The sequence below is a fragment of the Maudiozyma barnettii genome (genome assembly GCF_903064755.1).
Source record: "Maudiozyma barnettii strain CLIB 1767 genome assembly, contig: KABA2_05, whole genome shotgun sequence".
Taxonomy (NCBI): Eukaryota; Fungi; Ascomycota; class Saccharomycetes; order Saccharomycetales; family Saccharomycetaceae; genus Maudiozyma; species Maudiozyma barnettii.
Genome location: NW_024545242.1, coordinates 601565 through 623349, shown reverse-complemented (window position 1 = coordinate 623349; position 21785 = coordinate 601565). Strand labels below are relative to the sequence as shown.

Genomic DNA, 21785 nt, shown 5'->3' with positions numbered 1-21785 from the left:
CAACAAACCTAAATAAATCTATATTTTTCAGTTAAAAATCGTCACTCTAAACGGCAGACCAAAAAACAAAACTCAAATAGACAAGACACTAACGTTAACTACAATAACAATTTGTGCAAGATATTTCTTAAGAGAATGTTCTTTTTATGTAGTCTCAATTCTTTGTAAATAGAATCATATCCATCTATATAAGAAAGAATATGCATCTTCATATATTACATATGATAGAAAGAGCTTAACTATCCTCTTGAAAACCATAGAATACGATAACATCTAATGCAAATCAGGGACAATTACTGGTGCATATCTTTTTCTTAGATATATATATGAGCGATGCTCCATCACCAGATGCCTTTACTTTATTCAATGCTATATACATTCTATAATAATAAAATAGTTGGTACTCATCATGATCAATATTACAAAGATAGAGAAAACAAAACATTAATTTGCTCTATCTTAATAGCTCTATCTTAATAGCTCCCTCCATATGTACAACATTTTAATTACAATATGTGATCCTTCTTCCCTCCCCTTTCCAAAACAGTTGTCTTAATCATGCAACGAACAATTTCAAATCTCTGTCTCTCTTTTTTTTAGTCTTTTTGCATAATTGTTGATGCCCGTTAAATGCAAAATTTGAAAAATCTATTAAATCGATATTTTAATTTGTTAATTAAAGGAATAAAATAATAATAAATTTTATATGGAAGGAAGAAATACACAGAGAAGGAGAAGGAAACATATGCTGATGTAGATGATGTTGATCTTTCTCTTTTTCTTTTTTGTTTCTTCATCTTAATTAATTTAGTAGTCAGCCAGTCCCTTGTAGATACTTTTTTTTCCATCTCAATCCAGAGTTGTAAGTAGCAGCAACTTATTCTTTTAAATGATCAATTTATATATGAAATTGAAAGGATAAGTTAAGATATTCCTATTGTGTTACCTCATCGATATTTACTTTATAAATACTAATGAATTGAAATAACTGAAAATTATTATTTTAATTGTTGCAAGTCTATATTCATTACTGGGGTTAACAAGAATATTATTATCAGATTAGTTTTGCTATTTAATTTGTGCATCATATCGTACATATATTTACTTAAACCTGCTTTAGAGTCAAACAATACCGTTTACTATCCATCAATAATATTTACCTGTACGTTGGTTTATTAATAAAGTACTCTCATCCATTCTCTAAGTTAATTTAATTTAATTTAATTGAAAATATTTCTTATTGCCGGTCAATTGAAATAACGTTATCAATTATCATTAAATACTTTAACTGCATACTATATTGTTCATCTGGTGATATTATCTCATCGAAAATTTTTATTACTTTCATAATATAACTTAGAGTAACCTGATTCTGATATTCTCTTACTCTTCTTTTGTTATTTTGTGACTTAGAATAATCTTTATACAATCATTTCTAGCAGCCATTCATAATAAAGAATTGACATTTTCCAGTATAAAGTTATATTTCTTTGACACTTTATTATATTTGCAACAATATCTCGAAACTTATATAAGAAAGATAAACTACATTCTTTTCACAATTTCCCAAAAGTTTTTCATTTAAAATTAATATTTCTAGTATTCTTTTTGGTTTAGAATTACAACTTAATAATCATCACAAATTTTAAGTTTAATTGACTAAAAAAAAAATGAGTTTCCAAAGAGCCCTTAAAGCTCTTGAAATTCCTGTTAATGATAGACAAACTTTAAATTTCTTACAGAATCCGGATTTATTACCTATAAAGAGAGAAAATCAAACATGGGGGTTCTGGTCAAATTTTGCATATTGGGGTGTTATCTCCTTCTCTGTAGGTACTTGGATTAGTGCCTCATCTGCTCTAGACGTAGGTTTAAGTTATCCAGAGACTATTGGGACTTACATTGTTGGTGATGCTTTAACAATTGTATTCACTTTAGCTAATTCTTATCCGGGTCATGACTGGAAAGTCGGTTTTACTTTGACCCAAAGATTCGTTTTTGGGGTTTATGGTTCTACATTTGGTATCTTAATTAGAGTGTTACTAAGTATTGTTAATTACGGTTCCAACGCATGGTTAGGTGGCCTAAGTATAAATTTGATTTTAGATTCATGGTCTCATCATTATTTAACTTTACCAAATACTTTATCCTCTCATGTAGCAATGACTACAAAGGAAGTCATTGGATTCATGATTTTCCACGTATTGACTTGTTTCTGTTACTTAATGAAACCACACCAAAGTAATTATTTTTTGATTATTTCATGTACTGCAACTTTTTTCGCAATGCTTGGTATGATCATCTATTTGACAAAAGAAAACCATGGTGTTGGCGATTTATTCACATCAACAGCTGGTACCGCAACAGGTTCTACCAAAGCTTGGGCTTGGGTGTACATGATTTCTTATTGGTTCGGTTCTGTGTCTCCAGGTTCTGTCAATCAAAGTGATTACTCAAGATTTGGTTCTTCAAAGACTGCTATTTGGTTAGGTACAATTTGTGCTCTTTTGATTCCAACTACTTTGATCCCTGTCTTTGGTGTCATCGGTGCCTCTACATCTCAATCCTTATACGGTTCTCAATTTTGGATGCCATTTGATTTCTTCGACCATTGGTTAAACGCCAACTATTCTGCTGGTGGGCGTGCAGGTGCATTCTTCTGTGGTGTCGCGTTTACTCTGTCTCAAATGGCTTACACCATCTCTAACTCAGGTTTTGCTAGTGGTATGGATTTGGCAGGTGTCTTCCCTAAATATATTAACATTAAGAGAGGTGCTCTATTGACTGCTGCTTTATCGTTTGCTTGTTTACCATGGAATTTCTACAATTCGTCTTCTATTTTCTTGACTGTAATGAGTTCATTCGGTGTCATTGTGACTCCATTGATATCTGTCATGATCTGTGATAATTTCATCATCAGAAAGAGAAACTACTCTGTGTCTCAAGCCTTTGTCGCTGAAGGTGAGTACTATTTCAACAAAGGTTTTAACTGGAGAGCAATGGTTGCTTGGGTGGTAGGAATGGCTCCTGGTCTACCAGGTATTGCATGGCAAGTCAACAACAGTTACTTCACCAACAAAGGTATTGTTAACTTCTATTACGGTGATTCATTCTTCTCCTTCGTCATCTCTTTCTTCTTATATTGGGCACTTTGCATCTTCTTCCCATTCAAGATTGATATCTTGCATGATGGTAAGGATTATTATGGTGCTTTCACTGCAGAGGAAGCTCTCAAAAAGGGTATGGTTCCATACGAAGAAGTTGAACAATATGAACGTGATGCTTATAATATCGAAGGTGACTTGTCATATACTAGAGTTGAGGAAGTATCATCAGTCGATTCCAATGAAGGTGGCTTAGAAAAGAAAACACCTGTCGTATTGACTACAGTGGAGACCGAAGGTACTCTAGGAAAGACTAGTAGTTCTAGTGATAGTGCTGCTTCATTGAATCAGGTTAATGTTTCTTCGAAACAAGAGTAGAAAGAAATAAATAAGCAACCTAATGAATTGTAACCGTACTGCATATGAAAGACTTATATTCAGATGAGGAAATACATTACATGATAGAGAAAAAGCGTGATAATTTAACTCACCTTAATTGTAATCTCCTATCTTTCAACCCAATATGACTTTTTTATTTACTCATTTCTCCACACAGATATAACTTTAATATTTCTGTCTATATATATTGATTTGTAACCATTCTTCTTATTCTATTAATTTTAATATGTCAATGTTATTTTAAATAATAATTAATAATATTTTTCCCTATTTACAATTATACGAAACAAAATACATCATTTTATTTTCATTAGTAAAGGATCTTACTCATAAATCATGACTCTCTTCCTTCAATTTCTTATATTTTAAATTCAAGTCATGTATCTTTGCTTTACGTTCGGCTCTCATGTTTCTCAAATCAGGAGGTAACGCAATACCTAATTCTTTTCTTAATTCATTGCAATCCATCGACAACACCTCTTCCCAATACACATTGATTAATGGTTTGCATGTTAACCCCGTCCTGACAGCCCATGGCAAATAGGTCTGATATAATCTTTCCCTCTGAATTGGTTTTAATCTCAAAGGGGCAAGCACAGCTCCCAAAGTAGCCATAGGAACACCCATATTAGCGGCCTCCAGAGCCTTTACTGTGATTTCACCCTCAATGACAATGGGCATATCATTCAATGCATGGTAAAAATCATGGCATTGTCTGTATCTTTTGAAAATATAGGCATGTAGTGGATCATCTATGTAACTTACGGGAGCTCTTGTATCAGGGGAAACGTTTTCACGTTTACACCACGTATAGAATTGGTATCCAAAGGAACCCTTTGGATATTCAGCTAGATGATCCATATCTAACTGTTGAGTGGTCACATTTGGTCTATCTCTCAGAATTCTCCGGCCAGTAGGATCAGATAACATTGTACGTTTCATGCTCTCTAAGAAAATAGGCCATGCGGTAGCTTCACCAAGTTGAACAATATTCAAACCATTTTCTGGATGGAAAAATGACCTCAACCCACTTATTGCGAATAATAGTGCCTTTTCAGTAGTGTATAGGGGAATATGACCTTCGTAATTAGGAGTCATTGGTCTTGTATTCTTTAAGTTGTTTATACGTCTTAGAACTCGTTCCTCCTTTTCTGCTTTGTAATCGATATTCTTATTATGCAAATCACCATTTTCCATGGCATTAGCCATAAAAGCTTGGCGACCACCGATTAACTCAGCTAGTGTAGCTGTCAATGCAGCGGCCAAAACAAGTCTTCTGTTAGGTTGAACAAAGTTCATCCTTATCATGTTCGATCCCCGACAGGAAACCGTCTTTACAGTCATAGAGTTAAACCTACTATATCCAATTTTATTTAAATCCGTGTCAATTTATTCTTTCGACTATTCTAATTAAGCACTTTTGCTATCTAATAAACTATGCTTGTCTTCTATAATCCCCTTTGTTAGTCCGTCCCTTTGCAACTTTCCCTTTAAGTAATGATGGAGTCGTTCTTTTTTTCCACTAATATTTTTTTCACGATGATTATGTTATCTACTGGTATAATAACATTATTTGTCAAAAAAGAGAGAAGAGGAAAGGTATTCACTAGAGAAGAACGTTATTTTTATCTATATAGGTTACTATCGAACATTGAATACCAACTATTTTCTGTAATGTCTACTGATCTTTTTCTAAATAGCACGTTTGGTGACAGTTCTGTCAATGAGAATGGTAGGCACTCAGCTAATGAACATGAAGAAATTGATGCAGAAACCCTTTGGCTAATCGATGAAATTATCAAACCTGAGCTCCCTAATATTAGTGATAATGTCAGTCTCTGTCTTCAAATGTTAGAAAATGATCAAGTCTACAAAATGCCAGTTTCCAATGGTGTAAAAGAAGGGAATTCAGATGTACCATGGGTTAAAGGTGTTGTATCTAGAAAACAAGAATACATTACTGGCTTTAGAGTGATGGTCAGGTTCCCAGATTACCAGAATGGGAAAGTAGTGGCTTTGGAGATGAGACCAAATTTCAAATATTTATTAACACAATTTGGTTCAATAGCAGATAATTTGCATAAAATCATTACTTTACTTGATGATTTAGAAACTATGACAGATGTACATCAATTTGTTAAAATTTATAAAGATGTTGTGACAATTTTAGATGATTCAATAAATCTTCTGCAGGCACCACCAAGTAAACTAACGTACCCAGAAAACAATAACGAACCCATGAAACAAATATTTGAAAACTACAAGGAAACATGCGATAACTCTACAAACCTCATAGCGTTGGATCTCATATTGGTAAAGAATGAATTATGCATTGATTTTAGAAATTTAAATAAAGTGACAAAGAAACCTTGGTGTACAATGGATCCCAAGACAGGTAAATCTTTTATAGATAAGATAAAGGATGAATTAATGACAGCAAGAACGAAAAATGTTAAGCTTATCCTCGAAGAGAATGGACTAACCGTTGATGATTCTAATTTCTTGAATAACTTTATTAGCAGTACATTTAAACCCGATACAACAACCACACTTTCTGATGCCCAAGATTATTTAAGAAGAGGATCGACATTCGATGGGTGTGCCGTGACAGAGTCCTCGAAGATCATAGCATCTACAAGTGATCCCATACTTATATGTGTGAGTTCTAAACTAAACGGTTTAAAACATTCCATAGACAATCATTATGAAAATTTGAAGATTCATCACTAAATAATTATTGACGTCCTTTGGTACACCAATACATAAACAAAGTATTATTACACACACACATATATATATATATATTTATATTCCCATATGCATACTTGAAAATTTTAATTTTTCAATTCTTGAAGTCTCTTCTGTAATTCATCTTTCTTTACTCTTAGTTGCTTCAATTCTTCCAATTCCTCATTTGTCGTGGACCCCATGACGACAACCCCACCTGATTCACTATCATTTTCTATGCTGTCATCATTACCAACTGATTGATTGTTGTAGTTATTATTAAGTTTAAGTTTATTCAGTTCATATTTCTGTTTGAGTGTGTTTAAATCAATGGCTCTACGATTGAGTGTCTCTTTCAATTTATCTCCTAAAGCATGTATTATTGGTTCTACTTCTTCATTTAAATCAATCCTAGCCCGCTCTATATCAAACTCAGGTACAAGTTCATATACTTGTTTAAACTGTAGCATTGTATTTGTCAGATCATCATTCTGTTTGCTATCCTCTTGCAGCTGATGTACGGATGACTCTAACAGTTCGTTTATTTCTTGTAAATGCCATAGCGATTCTTCTAATGCTTCACTCATTGTTCACTTTGTATATGTATGTGTCGCTTGCCTGTAATGGAGTATCATAGATTTATTATACTACCATCAACAAATACAACGTCATCACCTGTTCATGTTTACTTCAACATGTCTTACCCTTGTCGATACACATCAAAACAAACAAACAAACAAATAACTTGTTAATTATTGGGCGTGGTTAGGCTGCCCAAGGCGAACAGGAATTACGACAAAGCAACTGAAACATTTTTTTGGACTGTGAAGGATAAAACACAGACAGGGGACCAACGAGTAAAGGTTCAAAGAGTTAATGAAAATATAGATCAAGGACTACAATTAAAGTGGTTAATTAAGTGCTGATCCTTTTTTCATTATATTTTAATTTGTGACAAAAAGATAAAAATAGATCAGACATTGTTTATATATACATAGAAAAAAGCATGGCCGAAGTTGATAAGGGAAAGAGACTACAATCTCACGCATCCCCTAAGATGAAACAAAACAGTAGGATGTCAACTGGCAGAGCAAGATCTAACTCTAGAAGTAGTGGGTCTAGGTCACAGCCATCCTTTGATCAGTTTGATCTAGCCATCAATCCAATGACAATGAAACCAGTAAATGCAAACAGTCCGAATACAAAAATTGGTGGTTCAGTAATACCTATTCTACCAACCAGTCCTCCAGGTCCAGATATGATGCAATCAACTATAAATGCACCTTTAGAGAGGCAGGTAGTACCACCACCGACATTCACATCACGAAACCGATATACACATATTCTTATTCTAAGGTCATTAAATGGTACTTTTGAAACAAAATATTTAGTGATCCCTTTCAAGCCTGATGCATTAAAACTTGGAAGACCCGTAGTAAGTTCAAATAGTAGTGGAAATGGGAATGGGGGATCTGGCCCAAATGGTAATAATTGTGGAAGTAATAGCAAACGTGACGCCAGCTCAATGGTCAAATCAGATAATGGAAATTTCGATTCAAGAGTCCTATCGAGAAATCATGCGTCTTTGAGTTGTGATAGTAAAACAGGTAAAATATACATCAAGGATTTGAAGTCGAGTAATGGTACGTTTGTTAATGGGAATAGAATAGATCAAGAGTATGTGGAATTGAAAGTAGGTGATGTTATTGATCTAGGGACAGATATAGATACAAAATTTGAACATAGAAAGATCAGTGCATTTGTTGAAGAAATATCGGTCATACCACTTATAGATGGTATTACTGAATTGCCAAATACATTCTCGGAAACTGGAAATAATAAAACAGATTTGAGCAGTTCTATGCCTTTAGGTGTTGCGAAGACCATCCAGGGACATGCACAATTACAATCCCAATCATTCTCCAAACAACAACAATCGCAACCGACAACGACAGCAATTAACTCGAATAGATATAACTTGCATAGAGGTAACGACGATCCCTATTTGGCAGTTACAGCTTCCACAGCTCAAAGAGCAGCATTTGAGGCAGCAATGTTTGGGGATGTTAATAACTTAGATATCGAGGATGCAGTATTAGGACCGGAAACAGAAATTTTGAGTGGTATATTTATTAATAATTCAATTGGAACGAGTCCCAACCTGATAAATATAATAAAATCACTGGCCACAGAAATTGCATTAGAGAAACAAGAATTCCTCAAATTGAAATCTATTGAAAATTTCTTGGTTAATTATACAACAAATTTAGAATACGTCAATAAACTCATGATGGAAATGAATGATAAGCAATTAGTAAAATTACAAAACTCATTAAAACAGCAGTTTACTGAAAAACATGAGACTTTAATTAAGGATACAAAGGCACAAATTGAAAAAACCAAAAACGATGCCAATGAGTTTAAGGATATTTGTAATGAAAAAGGAAAAAATGATAACGCTACGATACAGGGACTTGAAATGCAAGTAGATGATCTCAAGACAAGGTTAGAGGTTGAAAAATATAAGAATACGAAATTACAAGCTTCAAATACGACCCAGAAAAAAGTTTCCAAAATTAATATAGCAGATAGCACAGCTCTTGCAGAAGAGGGTATTGATGATGATAAACCATCTAAGATAGACAAAAACAGACAGTATTTAGACGAACATAAAGCGAATGCTGGAAAAAGTTTGAAAGGTGCTACGTTATTAACCATTACCGCCGTTTCCGTTGGATTTATAGCATTAATTCTAAAATATTCTTACAAATAACTAGAATTTTAATACCATTGTATATAAACATCGAATAAAAAAAAGTGTACAAGGCATTAAATTTCTCCTTCATAATGATATATAAAAAGAACATTTAAGCAATGAAAAACAATTTATAATGATTTTCCTTCCTTTGTAATCATGTAGTTCCAATTCTCGATAGTTAGACGTCTTCGAGAGATAAAACTCTTCTTCAAATTCCCTGAAAAAAAAAATCATAGACACGATTATGAAGTCATATACCCACTTCAATACACAGATTGACAAAACAGAAACGTAGTATACAATTTTCATTGATACAGGCATTGACGTTTATATAACCGTTAGTATAACATCCATTGGAACTTTATAGGATGCATGAGGAAATCGATGAACTAGTTTCGTGGTTACAACAATCAAAGGATTTTTATCTTAATGAAAAAGTAGCCGTTAGGAATATAGAGAAGGCAGGTAAAGGTATTGTTTTATTAGATGGGAAAATTAGAAGAAATGAAATCGTGATATCAGTACCCAGTACCCACCAGATAAATTTTAATTCTGTATTATACCACATATCAATGTTCAACAGGAATATAGACGTTCCTTCTGTAATTTATAGCGATGATGAACAAAATGAAACATTATATACAGATGATGATCCTCGAGTAAAAGCATATGATATTTTCACAACTGAATCTTTATTAGAATTGAGCTCATTCCAGTTATTATCTTTATATATTATAGCAGAATGGAAACTTTTACCAAAATGGAGCAATGATACCATCGATTCGTATTGGACACCATTTTTTAATGTGTGGCCAAAAATAAACGATCTAAAATCTATACCTGCAATATGGCAAAATTCAAACCTCTCGAAATATAAAACACTTTTGTCATACTTGACTAGTGATTCGGAAAATCATTGTAAGAGGCTTACCAGCCTTATATCCCATGATTGGATAATTATGAAACCAATTATTGAACAATGGTTAAGATTATTTGATATACAATATAATATAGATGAAATTTATGAAGATTATTTACATATCTATTTTATCATCAACTCTCGTTGCCTTTACGCCGAAATACAGTTGAAGAAGGACGATGTAGCAAGCAAACTCACATTGGTACCATATGTTGATTTTATCAACCATTCAACCGAAATAGATAGTTTCTGTTATCCTAAAATAGAGTATACACATGCAAACATAACTGGTGCTGGACAGTTTGTTATAAGAGGTGGACCATACACTTATGAAACGCCTAATGAACAAATACTTTTCAACTATGGACCTCATTCTAATGATTTTCTGTTGAATGAATATGGGTTCACATTACCAGAAAATAATTGGAATTACCTTGATGTATCTTTTATTCTTAAAGATTTCATTAGTACGGATACCGATGTGACAGATTATTTGAAAACTAATGATTACTGGGGTGAATACACAATTAATCTTGATGGGTTTAATTATAGGGCTATTGTCGCATTAAGTTTATTTATAACCAAAGATTATAAGAGAGTTGGTAAACTCATCTTAGGTTATATATCGGAAGATTATTTCTTAAATAAAATCAAGGATATTACATTAGATATATTGAATAATCTACTCATGGAATTTCAGCAAAAGATGGATTCTCTGATTATGCTGGACATATATGTCGAGACTGATCCTTGCTTCTATAATCTGTTAAATATATATAAGGGCTATGTTGATTTGTTGACTTGCATAAAGAATAAATAATGAATTTGTGATTTATAAAATTGTTTCGTTAGTAGCTAAGAGTTGAATTCTCTTTGGTATCATTGATACATTAGATGAAAAGAAGGTTGGGTAAATTAGGATTCTATGTCGTTGTTTTTTTCTATCTACAGATAATGGTAATCTAAAGCTCTTGCTTTCTGTAACTCTACTTTACACTCTATCAACCAGCTGATTGTCATATTCCATCGGCAATCCGTTTTACATTTATATGCAAGCCTTACAAAATATCCCGTCAGTTGCTTTATATCTGTTTGGTTAAGGGCTTTCTGTTGAATATTTAAAACGCTCTTTGTTCTTTTCCCCTGTTCTAATTTATTTGCGATTATATCGTATAATCGTCCATTATCAAATGCAATATCATAATGAGGCAATTCCGTTAGAAAGGGGTATCCCATTGAAATAATCTTCACTTGTTCTTGTATTAATGACCTCAAAATTGATTCTGATCTTGGTGCATTTAATAATTCATGAATATATTTACAATCGAACAAAACAGCCAAAGATTCAATGCAACTATTTACAATTAAATTCTCAAAACGGATTATCATTAACTCCGAGTAACTTAATATTTGGACAGATATATTCTGTGTATCTTGCAATAAGTTAACCAATTTATTTTTATAAAGATCTTTTACCTGGGTGGTCTCCAGAGACAAATCAAAGGTATTATATGATTCCGGTACTGAACATAACAAGACACTCAACTTTCTGTCACTTAATATAGGCGATACTTCAAATTCTGAATATGGAATATAATTTGTCCTCTTGTTATTTATTAAACTTACGGTGGAGTCACCCTGTTTCGTCATACCAAGAAGCATGTGTGGTCTGGGGTATTTATCTCTAGTCATTATCTTATCATAAAGGTACTCTATCGACCCTACGGGTGGATTCAATAACAGAACATTAGAGGTCTCATCCAAAGAATTGTGGTACTTGGTTATCAAATGCGATATGTTCTTTTTACTATTGTCTGCTAGTATAAGGTTCTCCATTATAGCAGGTTTCCCACTTGCAAATGTTGGCGGGGAACATGCTGCCATGAACTGAATCGATTCCTCAGTTGTTCCTCCCTTTGTCAATTTCGAGCTTCCATCGAGAAATCTATTTAATTTCTTTTGGTCGTTAAGTAGTAGTACAATATTCGGTATACTCTGTTGTGCTTTCAGCTGTGCGATTTCATAAGCAAAATAATTAGATAATAAGGAATTTCCTAAGACATACACTCTTGGGACTGTAGTCATTGTGTAATTCTATTCTATGTTCCCTATTCTTTGGGAAATAATAAGCAGACTAAGAACTATTCTTGTTCTTCTGTTGTAACCACTTTCTCACTACCTTTAGTGAAACCTCGATCATTTTTATCTGTATCCAAACCTCGTCGATTTGAACAGTTCTTGTTCGGGCATCCTTTATGGAATTTCAATTTTCGATGAAGCTAATCTTAATAATGCCATACAAATAGAAGAAGAACGTCTAAACACAAAAAAAGAAGGGAAAGCCAAAATTTAGAATATTTTAAAAGACTATTGGATATATTGGATATATTACATGAGTTGATATACTCTCCATTAGCTGAATAACACATTATTTGGGCATCGTGTATTTCAGAACGTAATGCTTATTATTGGTTTGACAGGTGGTATTGCCTGTGGTAAGAGTACTGTCTCAAGAAGATTCAAGGATAAATACAAGATTCCAATTGTTGATGCTGATAAGATATCGAGAGATGTGGTTGAACCTGGTACTAAAGTCTATCAAGGTATTGTAAATCACTTTAAGGGTAAAATCTCCGAACTTTTGATGGACGATGGTCATTTAAATAGACAAATGTTGGGTAAATATGTTTTCAGTCATCCTGAAGATTTAAAGGTTCTTAATGATTTGACACACCCAGCCATTAGATACGCTATGTTAAGAGAAGTATTAGGATATTATATACGTGGTTATAGTATGTGTGTATTAGATGTTCCATTGTTGTTTGAAGGTGGATTAGATTCATTTTGTGGAGTGACAATTAGTGTAGTCTGTGAAAACGAAACACAATTGGAAAGATTACAAGTAAGGGATATTACATTAAGTATAGAAGATGCAAGGAATAGAATTAAATCCCAGATGCCTATGGAGCAAAGAGTTGAGGTTAGCGATTACGTTTTAGAAAATGATAAATCGGTCGTTTATTTGTATCAAGAGATTGATACCTTGATGAAGAAGATTAAGCCAACAGCTTTGAGGGCAATGTTAGAATATTTCCCACCTTTTGGAGTAGTAAGTGCAAGCGCTATAGTGGCAGCCAAATATATACATGGGAAACCAAGATATATAAAGAAAATAAGTTAAAACAAGAATTTTAATGACAATTAAAATTAATTTAAGAAAAATGTCATATCTTTCAAGCGTATGATATCATAAAAATATATGCAGAACCAAGTTTTAAAATATTTAGTGTTATTCACAAAGATGGTTCTGATTGTCGAATATATTGATGTTCAAATATATTCAATATCAGCCTGTAAGAGTTATATTTTTGATGACTATGGAAACCTTTCTTCTGTCTTATCATGACAGAAGAAAATCTCACCTCCACAAAGATTTGAAAAAGCAGATATAAAGATTCTCAACTTTATTTAGGGAGTCGTAAGCCACTAAATTAATGAATAAATAATAAGTACAAGGTTTATTTATATATATATATATATATTGATATATTTATAGCGTTTAATATTCTGTGCCTATACTTAACCAATTATATCCGTATTATGATAAGTAACTGACTTATGGTAATAAATTTCCTGATTGTTTGTTTATCTTATCAGAGACAGATAAGTCAAAGGGAAATTGTTACAAAGTATGAAGACGCCATGCATAAAATATAATAGAAAATTTGTATTGACTTGTTACCTATACAGTGTTTTAAAATCGAAATAGTAGCACCGTTATGTATATCTAGTCAGCTGCTCATGAATATATATTTATCAATTAAAATTACTATTGAAAAATCCCTTTTTATGAAAAAGATAATATAAATTTCAATCCCAAATTCTGCCAAATATGTCAATATCTCTCAAAATCCTCCCGTGGTTTTCTTTAGGTCTCTTAGATCGTTGAGGAACATATGCAGCATCGTGTCCACGAGCAGCTTCCATCCTTAACGGGTACATTAACTCAGCGCAATATGTACCCCCCATCTTGAATTGTAATACAGTTTGATCCCCACAAAGGACCGCCAGTGTTTTCTGTTCAGGACTATATGTTATATCTTGGATTGTACCCTGGATATTAATAACTCTAGTGTAACCATTATGTCCACAGTGATAAATGGGATCCTCAAATGACAACTTGTAATTTTTGGTTAAATAATGATTGGAATCTATTGTCTCACCAGATATTGGCATTGTGATATCCTGATTATCATCTATATAGTCAGGTAGACTCTGATCTCTGGGCAGTTGTATTAAGGATTCATTATAGTAACTGTTATCAGTACGATCTAACACATTTTTGACGTAGGAGATGGCATGTGATGCGGCGTTATCGATACTATGTGATGCTTCAGAATAATGGTTTTTTTCCGTCTCAGTTTTTGTAGCATTAAAGTTTCTATCGTGGTACCCCAAAAATATTAATTTAGATGAATATTGAACTCTCTCTTCTAACTGAATAGCAACAACACAGAGATATTCGGTGATTGGTACTATTTTCACGACTTTAGAATCAGTAGGTATATCTGTTGCAGAAAATGATACCGGATCAAATATACCATCTTTATTCACATTAAGATCCTGTAATAAGTGCTTATTACAGGAATCTGTCATAACTGCATATTTATTACTAAAAAATTGGAACATCCCTATTTCACCTTTACCATAAAATTTAACTTCGTTTTCAATCACAATTTTTTGATCGATACCTTCGAGGTTAATATGAAACATGCAGTCCATATCATTTTCAGTTGGGTAATCATTATAAGATCTATCGTAATCGTTTTCTACTACATTATTCCGCAATATATAGATCATGTCTGGTGTAACACAGACCTCTTTACTGAGTTTGCTTCCAAGGGTTTTAGTTTGTAAACATTTTGTAATAACCTTTGCATTCTTCGAAGAAATTTCAATAATCTTAATCAAAGTCTCGAAAACAAAAAGTAAAGTGTCACATTGTTTATTTTTAGAATGCTTGCTAACATCAACGACATTAATTAATTTATGATCTTTTTCAAAAACGGAATTGTCTAAGCTTAGAACTTTCCCATTCTCTAATTTAATACAGTACCAATCATTATAGTCGTAATTGATAACTGCAAGTCTATTCAACTTTTGAAGATAGACAAACGACTTGTTATTACTCCTTGTGTATTTTAGGAGACAATTCGTATATGTCCAACTGTAATAGCTCGGTTTGAAAATCTTTAGTCCGTTGGTAAATAGAATATATAATGTACATTTGATGGGATCATGTGTCCAATCATCATCTGATTGGACAGAAATATCTAGAATTAAATTTTCTTTCCCCTCGTACGGTATTTTGAGTTCAAATAGGAACGGATCATGCAAATTATAATTATTCATGTCTCTGAAATTAATAACAAACACTCGATTAGCAGTAAAAGCTAAAATCGAACTTCGCGTAAATTTCCGAATTTGTATATCTTGTGGGCCAGTTGGTAGCAATGGCAAAGGTATGTTCTTATATTCCTCATCCTGGAGCATTAAACACTGGATTACCGCACCTTCTGCAGAGTACACAAGTAGTCCATCCAACACTATAAAATCATTAACTTGGGTGCGTATACTATATTCTCTATTGTCATCTGGATTATAGGGATATAATGTTGAAGAAAGCGATGAGTCCCCTGCAAAAAATATTTTAAATCGATTAGAGTTTTTATAATTTAATTTATCAATAAACAGTACTTTATATTCTTCTTTCAAGTTAAAAGTACAACAAACATCTCCTGTCATACTTTCAAAATTAATGTTCCCAGTGACATCAAGAAACCATTCTATTATATTATGACAATAAAAGTAGATGATTTTATCAGATTCATAGTTCCAAATGGTTATAACCCCAAGCGAAAATGTTATCCCGTCAATTCTGAATTCCGCAGTGTATGTTTTAATGACCCCTGTTTCCACACATAGAACAGACACACGTTCTTTATCGCCATAGATTAAAAATTGTTTGTATGGTTCGCAAAATAACGGTGTTGAAGTTGTATTAAAATTATTTTTCAATATACCCTTCAAATTAGTGATTTCAAAATTGGCCTCCTCATTTTGAGTATCATAAAATTGTTGCAATAGATAAAGATCCATTATCTGTTCTCCATCAGTACCAGCAATGAGTAAGCTATCATTTGGGAATTCTATATCCAAAAATGTTCTCCATGAAGCCAGTGCATCGAGTTTAAAGGTTTGTATGTTATTGTAGGTATTAAATATCCTAAGATTCTCCACTACCTCTGATACTTTCAAATAAGGCAATGGGCCACGATCATCAATTATGTTAGTCATTTGGGATATGGATGAATCGGAAAATAACCATATATTATTTTTTATGATAGCAATTTTTGTATTGTTATCAGAACTAATATCCTCTGTCTTTCTCGATAAAACATTTTGATATGCTAGAACTGAGTTAGAGTTTATTGTATTCATCAGATCAATTCTAATATTAACCATTCTGTTGAAACTCATAACCCTCATGTTGTAGCGAAGGTTTTCATTTTCAGAAGAGGGTGAATAAAAAGGAGAAATAAAGGTAACACCTTTAAACCTTGTAAGTGGATGCAGGTCTATATCTGTATTACTTATTAAACAGGCAAATATTGTACCCGTTGTAGATGATGCAACTATGCAATCATCATATTTATCAAATTGTGAGGAATTCAGAGATTGCAGTTTTTTTAGTAGAATATTACACGAAAACCAAGACACTATTCCTTTCATATTATTTGGTAGACGTGTAGTAATAAAAGAAGTTTCACCTGACATGATTTGATTAGCTGATATAATGGCTAGGCCATCCTTTTGGCTAGTCAGGACTCTGTTATGATGTAATGGGATTGAGTTGTAGTTATGATTATTTCTATGGTATGTTAGCTGATGTACTCTCTTGTGGTAAGGATCTGAATTACTCCATTCTATGCAGAGATGAACAATTCTTTCGGCATATGTTGTTGCAACAAATAGCATAACAGGATCATTATTTTGGTTTTTATTTATATTTTCCACGGTAGCATATTGTTGGATGTTGTTAGCTGAATATGATTTTACTTGACTGACAAAAAACTCACAAGAGTGTATGATGTAGTCATCTAAGCATAGGTTATTTATCATTGTAAATTCATATCTATATTTGAATTCGAAGAATTTTATATTGCCAGAAAGCGTATCTGTCACGATGAAATTCAAATCTTCACGTGAGCTTTGTTCGGCAATAATCTTCCAACTACCCCGATTCCCTAGATCCCAATATTGCAACACAGTCGACATTTCTAAACTGTAATCTGTTTCTGAATTTCCTGTATTTTTTGTTGGTAGAATTGACAATAACATCCCATTAGGTTGGACAACTAAGAGAAGGTCATCCAGTTCGTCATTGTTAACATTGACCACAATGGCATCACTAATTCCTTCGCGCAACTTAGTAGTTGTGGGATTTCCAATAAAACGAAAGGAGTCATAACTAATTAGCAAAGTTGTATGTATGAATTGACAATTCTTCTCTTTATTTTCAATTGCTTGTTCTTCATTACGCTCATCTTTCTTTTTCTCATCAGTAGGTGTATCGTATGTATTATTTGGAGTTTCATTCATGTTTTCATCTTCATAAGCATTAAAATAACTATGAGGGCTTAGGTTGTAATAACTATGTAATTCTGTTGGTTTATATTTTTTTTTGGTGGGGTTTATCAGTGTTATTAAATTATTAAAATAGTTGTTGTTTGGAAGGTATTTGAATGGCAATGCGTATTTAGCTCTAAATCCTGTCGTTTGTGATCGTAGGGTAAATAATCCATGACGTACTTCCTTTTCTATCTCATTTTCATGATATGGATCTTCATCATTCATGTCTATTTCTTTATAATTGAAATTAGAAGTATCAAGTTCGGAAGTAGAGCTATTGTCGTCACTACTATTATCACTTATTTCATCATAGGATTCATAAGCTCTACTCGATTCGGGGGTCTCTAAATTGGTCTCCCTTGTAGAGGTGATATGGTAATTGATCTGGTTTCTTCCGTTACCAGACATTGATATTTATATTCTAATATTTTTTGTAGAATGACTATTCTTAAATCTAAAATACCCAAAAATAAAAAATCGCCAGTCTCTGTTAAATTGACGCGTGTAATACGCAATATTAATGCAACTCGTATCCAGCTTCCGCCTAGAATATGTATGTATAAGTAGTAACAAACTATATTCTTATTCGTTCATCCCAATGTATCGATCTCGATCTTCTTTATCAATCTCTCTTATGAATCCACTCGAATTCTTTTAGCGCTTTAAACGGATTTTTTAAAGATTGAAAGTGAAAGCCGAAGAGAGATCGGAACAGGAAAGTGTATAATATGTTAAGTGTTTGATCGTTATAAGAAGTCATTATTAGTTAGACGTCACAATTTCTTAAGTCGTTCTCTCCCTCTGTATATATATAACTACATTTCTAAATTAAATCCTGTTTTCATTATCTCACAACCTAGTTTTATTTTTTCTTGCTTTTCGTTATTTTCACTCTTTTATTGATTGAACTTTTAGAAGCTCTCGAAATCTGGCTGCATATGACATTTATCGATATAACATTATAATCAGTCTGCTTTAAATCTTAATAGGATAATTTGAATGGTAGATATTATTTAATCTTAATAAAGTAAAAGGTAAAAAAAATGGAGAATATATGCAAATTGTCAAAGACTACATAAACTACCTCTATAAAACCTATATCAGATATGTAGTCTATATATAAATATTGATGATTGTAAACCAATTGAAATCCTTCTGGAAATGTTTTGGCGATATTTTTATTTGTTTAGTTGTTTTTATAGGATACGGTAACTTGAAGGAGAGGATACCTACTGTGTGAAAACAACATATTGCACTTGCGATAGTTGTACTCGTTTACTACCCCAATCACTATTTGTGAAGCTCTCTGTGTATTAATGAAGTTCTTTCAATTATTGTGTATGTTATTCATCCGACATCCAGCCCAATAAAAGTTTATAAATGTGAATAACGAATATATATAGAAATGTTATGAGTTGAACGTCACTAATCTTCGGAATGTTTTAAGTTAATTCTCAGTATTAATATTATAAGGTTCCATTACAACTACCAAACAAGATTAGCTTAACCCAATATTTTCACCAACAGAGACAATTTTCTTTTTTGAATCAATATTTAAGCTAACCGAGACGTTTGATGATAATCATAAACAATATGGATGGCAGATATTTTTGTCATGAGGAACTTTCACCAGAAGAAAATAGAGAAAGAGGTTTTAAATAGTATAGATGGGAATAAAAGGAACTCTTTAAAGGTTTTGAAGTGAGAAAAAACACTTTCTTACCTCCGGATTGTATCTAGGTCACACTACATGTTATACTGTATCAGTACACAACTAATAAAGACGTGGTTGTAATTATATAATTTGAAGGTAAATCCAAACGCCGAAATAATAACAAGGCTTATTCTTAATTTCTTCAACTATCCGTATTCTGTAGGTAAGCATAAACATTTTCTTATTACATATTTACTTCATTTCAACCTAACTCAATACTGTTATTTGCTTAATTTTGCTGTCATATTTGTGTCACCCAACAGAAGCAAAGAAAATTCGGTGCAATCATTAGCCGCGTCTTCTCGGCCTCGCAGTAAAGCGAGGCCGAGAAGGAAACCCTAAGTTTGATATCGATGACCATCTGTAATAGCTCCATTTCAAAAGTCAAGATAATGATAATGAGTGCAATTATTTAAATTAAATTATACTCAACATACTAGTATTATAAGGAGTTCGTGCGTACCAAGTTCAAAATGCTGTCTAAATGATATGCAAATAGTTTTCCTTAAAGCCCTAATTGTGCTACTTTCCACACATTGGAATCAATCACTTAATGAGAATTGAGTGAAAAATGAAAAATGAAAAATATTGAAATGAAAAATGTAAACAAATCAATTTCTATATAGGCATAAAGCAAGTAGAATTGAATGAAAGAAGTGAAAACTCTCTGTCTATAATATATCAAAGCACATTCTACTGCGATATAATAATGTCAGAATCAAATGAAGAAATGAACCAGGATCAAAAAAAAGATGTTTTCTTTGAAACATCACCTGCAATTGGAAGTAAAGATGGGATAGCGACATTAGAATCAAATAAAAGGAACCTTGAAGAAGATAGCCTTGAAAATAATAAAAATAAATTATCAAAAATAAATTCGCACAATAATAGTCATACTACAGAAATAACGGATTCACATTTTATAGATTTCAAGATTCGTTTATTACGTCATATCAATCAGACATTGCCCTATGAAGAAACCAAAATATATTCCTATCTAACAGAAACAAGGCAAGAAGTATCTAGAATTTTAAAACAATCAATCATCCAAAAGGAGAGCCATTCGGCTATTATGGTGGGACCTAGAAACAGCTATAAATCGTCTTTAATAAATAATGAATTACGATATTTATCGCAGGATCATTCGGATCAATTTATCGTTGTTAGATTGAATGGGTTAATACACTCTGAGCAAACAGCTATTAAAAGTATCGCATTACAACTTGAATTAGAACTGAAAAGATTGAACCAGGACCAGACAACTTCCGCAGATGATAGTATCGATGTTAGTACTGGGTCATTGACAGAGATTTTTGAGAAGATTTTGAAATTGCTAGACGCAACCAAAACACATGAAAATAAGGATGGCAGTGAATCTGCGAAAGTTTCAGTTGTTTTTGTGTTCGATGAAATTGATACATTTGCAGGACCTGTTAGACAAACTCTACTTTACAATTTATTTGATATGGTTGAACATTCTGTAGTGCCTGTATGTATCATTGGAACAACAACCAAACTAAACATATCAGAATTCTTGGAGAAAAGAGTTAGGAGTCGTTTCTCACAGAGGGTAATATATGTTCCTGAACCTAATGATTTAGATGATTTTGTTATTGCTTCAGGGGAAAGTTTATCGCCTATGATTCCTCGAACCTCTGATGATGAAGTTGTATATCTTAAGAAATGGAATGATAAAATAGACATTCTCTTAAAAGATGAGTCATCTCCGTTATTCTTGGAAGTACATAGAAATTATGAAACATTCAAATCTCAAACGGTTTTTAGAAATAGTCTTCTCCCATTAGTAAGTGGATGTTCAAATTTTGAAGAATTACAAGATGCAATTACAACTTGTAAAGCAATAACTAATTATTCAATAAATCAATACCAAAATGATAGTACAGCAATAGTGCAAACTTTATCTGATTTGGAATTGGTCATATTAATTGCGGCTGCAAGAACCATTCTGAAGAGTAGGGATGAAAGTACAAACTTCAATATAACTTATGTTGAATATTCAAACATAATTAAATCATTAAATGCCAGAATTCCTTCAACCAATAATTTAAATTCCACAACAGATAAAATCCTAGATAATTTAATAAAGTTGTGGAGTAAAGAAGATGTGAAAAATGTTTGGGAAACGTTACAAGAATTCAAATTCCTCACTGAGAAAGGTGCAATGGGTTTAAGAGAGTCATCTCTTGCTGTGTTTTACGCAAGTAATTATCTGATCCAAACGACTACAATACCCTTTGACCTTAGAACATATAATATGCAGATCACCCTTCATGATCTAAGGGGTGTAGTATCAAAATCATCTATGTTTTATCCTTGGACGCAATTATAGACAGAACGGGAAAAATATAGTCTTTTAAATGTGTAATTTATATATAACATTAAAGCAAAAATAGTACCCTTTTTAAAACGATCCTTAGCTGAATTATTTATTGTTCTATGTTGTTCACTGTA

The 21785-nt window shown here is 32.6% G+C and overlaps 10 protein-coding genes across 10 annotated transcripts; 6 read left to right on the top strand and 4 right to left on the bottom strand.

The window, feature by feature from the left end:
• Positions 1–1670: 1670 nt before the first annotated feature.
• On the top strand, positions 1671–3482 carry KABA2_05S06226 (nucleobase cation symporter-1 family protein; the record flags this gene model as incomplete). Its single annotated transcript, XM_041550916.1, has 1 exon — positions 1671–3482. The coding sequence occupies one exon, from the start codon at positions 1671–1673 to the stop codon at positions 3480–3482; it is 1812 nt and encodes a 603-aa protein (XP_041406850.1).
• Positions 3483–3830: 348 nt separating this feature from the next.
• COQ4 (ubiquinone biosynthesis protein COQ4) lies at positions 3831–4847 on the bottom strand (the record flags this gene model as incomplete). The annotated part of the gene is made up of 1 exon (XM_041550915.1): positions 3831–4847. One exon carries the CDS (start codon positions 4845–4847, stop codon positions 3831–3833), a length of 1017 nt encoding a protein of 338 aa, XP_041406849.1.
• A 330-nt stretch (positions 4848–5177) lies between these two features.
• RAV2 (Rav2p) lies at positions 5178–6233 on the top strand (the record flags this gene model as incomplete). The annotated part of the gene is made up of 1 exon (XM_041550914.1): positions 5178–6233. One exon carries the CDS (start codon positions 5178–5180, stop codon positions 6231–6233), a length of 1056 nt encoding a protein of 351 aa, XP_041406848.1.
• Positions 6234–6337: 104 nt separating this feature from the next.
• Positions 6338–6817, bottom strand: SPC19 (Spc19p; the record flags this gene model as incomplete). The annotated part of the gene is made up of 1 exon (XM_041550913.1): positions 6338–6817. The coding sequence occupies one exon, from the start codon at positions 6815–6817 to the stop codon at positions 6338–6340; it is 480 nt and encodes a 159-aa protein (XP_041406847.1).
• A 419-nt stretch (positions 6818–7236) lies between these two features.
• VPS64 (Vps64p) lies at positions 7237–9003 on the top strand (the record flags this gene model as incomplete). The annotated part of the gene is made up of 1 exon (XM_041550912.1): positions 7237–9003. One exon carries the CDS (start codon positions 7237–7239, stop codon positions 9001–9003), a length of 1767 nt encoding a protein of 588 aa, XP_041406846.1.
• Positions 9004–9356: 353 nt separating this feature from the next.
• Positions 9357–10727, top strand: RKM2 (protein-lysine N-methyltransferase; the record flags this gene model as incomplete). The annotated part of the gene is made up of 1 exon (XM_041550911.1): positions 9357–10727. One exon carries the CDS (start codon positions 9357–9359, stop codon positions 10725–10727), a length of 1371 nt encoding a protein of 456 aa, XP_041406845.1.
• A 125-nt stretch (positions 10728–10852) lies between these two features.
• Positions 10853–11992, bottom strand: CBS2 (Cbs2p; the record flags this gene model as incomplete). The annotated part of the gene is made up of 1 exon (XM_041550910.1): positions 10853–11992. One exon carries the CDS (start codon positions 11990–11992, stop codon positions 10853–10855), a length of 1140 nt encoding a protein of 379 aa, XP_041406844.1.
• Positions 11993–12365: 373 nt separating this feature from the next.
• On the top strand, positions 12366–13088 carry CAB5 (putative dephospho-CoA kinase; the record flags this gene model as incomplete). Its single annotated transcript, XM_041550909.1, has 1 exon — positions 12366–13088. One exon carries the CDS (start codon positions 12366–12368, stop codon positions 13086–13088), a length of 723 nt encoding a protein of 240 aa, XP_041406843.1.
• Positions 13089–13777: 689 nt separating this feature from the next.
• MMS1 (Mms1p) lies at positions 13778–18007 on the bottom strand (the record flags this gene model as incomplete). The annotated part of the gene is made up of 1 exon (XM_041550908.1): positions 13778–18007. The coding sequence occupies one exon, from the start codon at positions 18005–18007 to the stop codon at positions 13778–13780; it is 4230 nt and encodes a 1409-aa protein (XP_041406842.1).
• Positions 18008–20022: 2015 nt separating this feature from the next.
• On the top strand, positions 20023–21663 carry ORC4 (origin recognition complex subunit 4; the record flags this gene model as incomplete). The annotated part of the gene is made up of 1 exon (XM_041550907.1): positions 20023–21663. One exon carries the CDS (start codon positions 20023–20025, stop codon positions 21661–21663), a length of 1641 nt encoding a protein of 546 aa, XP_041406841.1.
• Between the last annotated feature and the right edge of the window lie 122 nt (positions 21664–21785).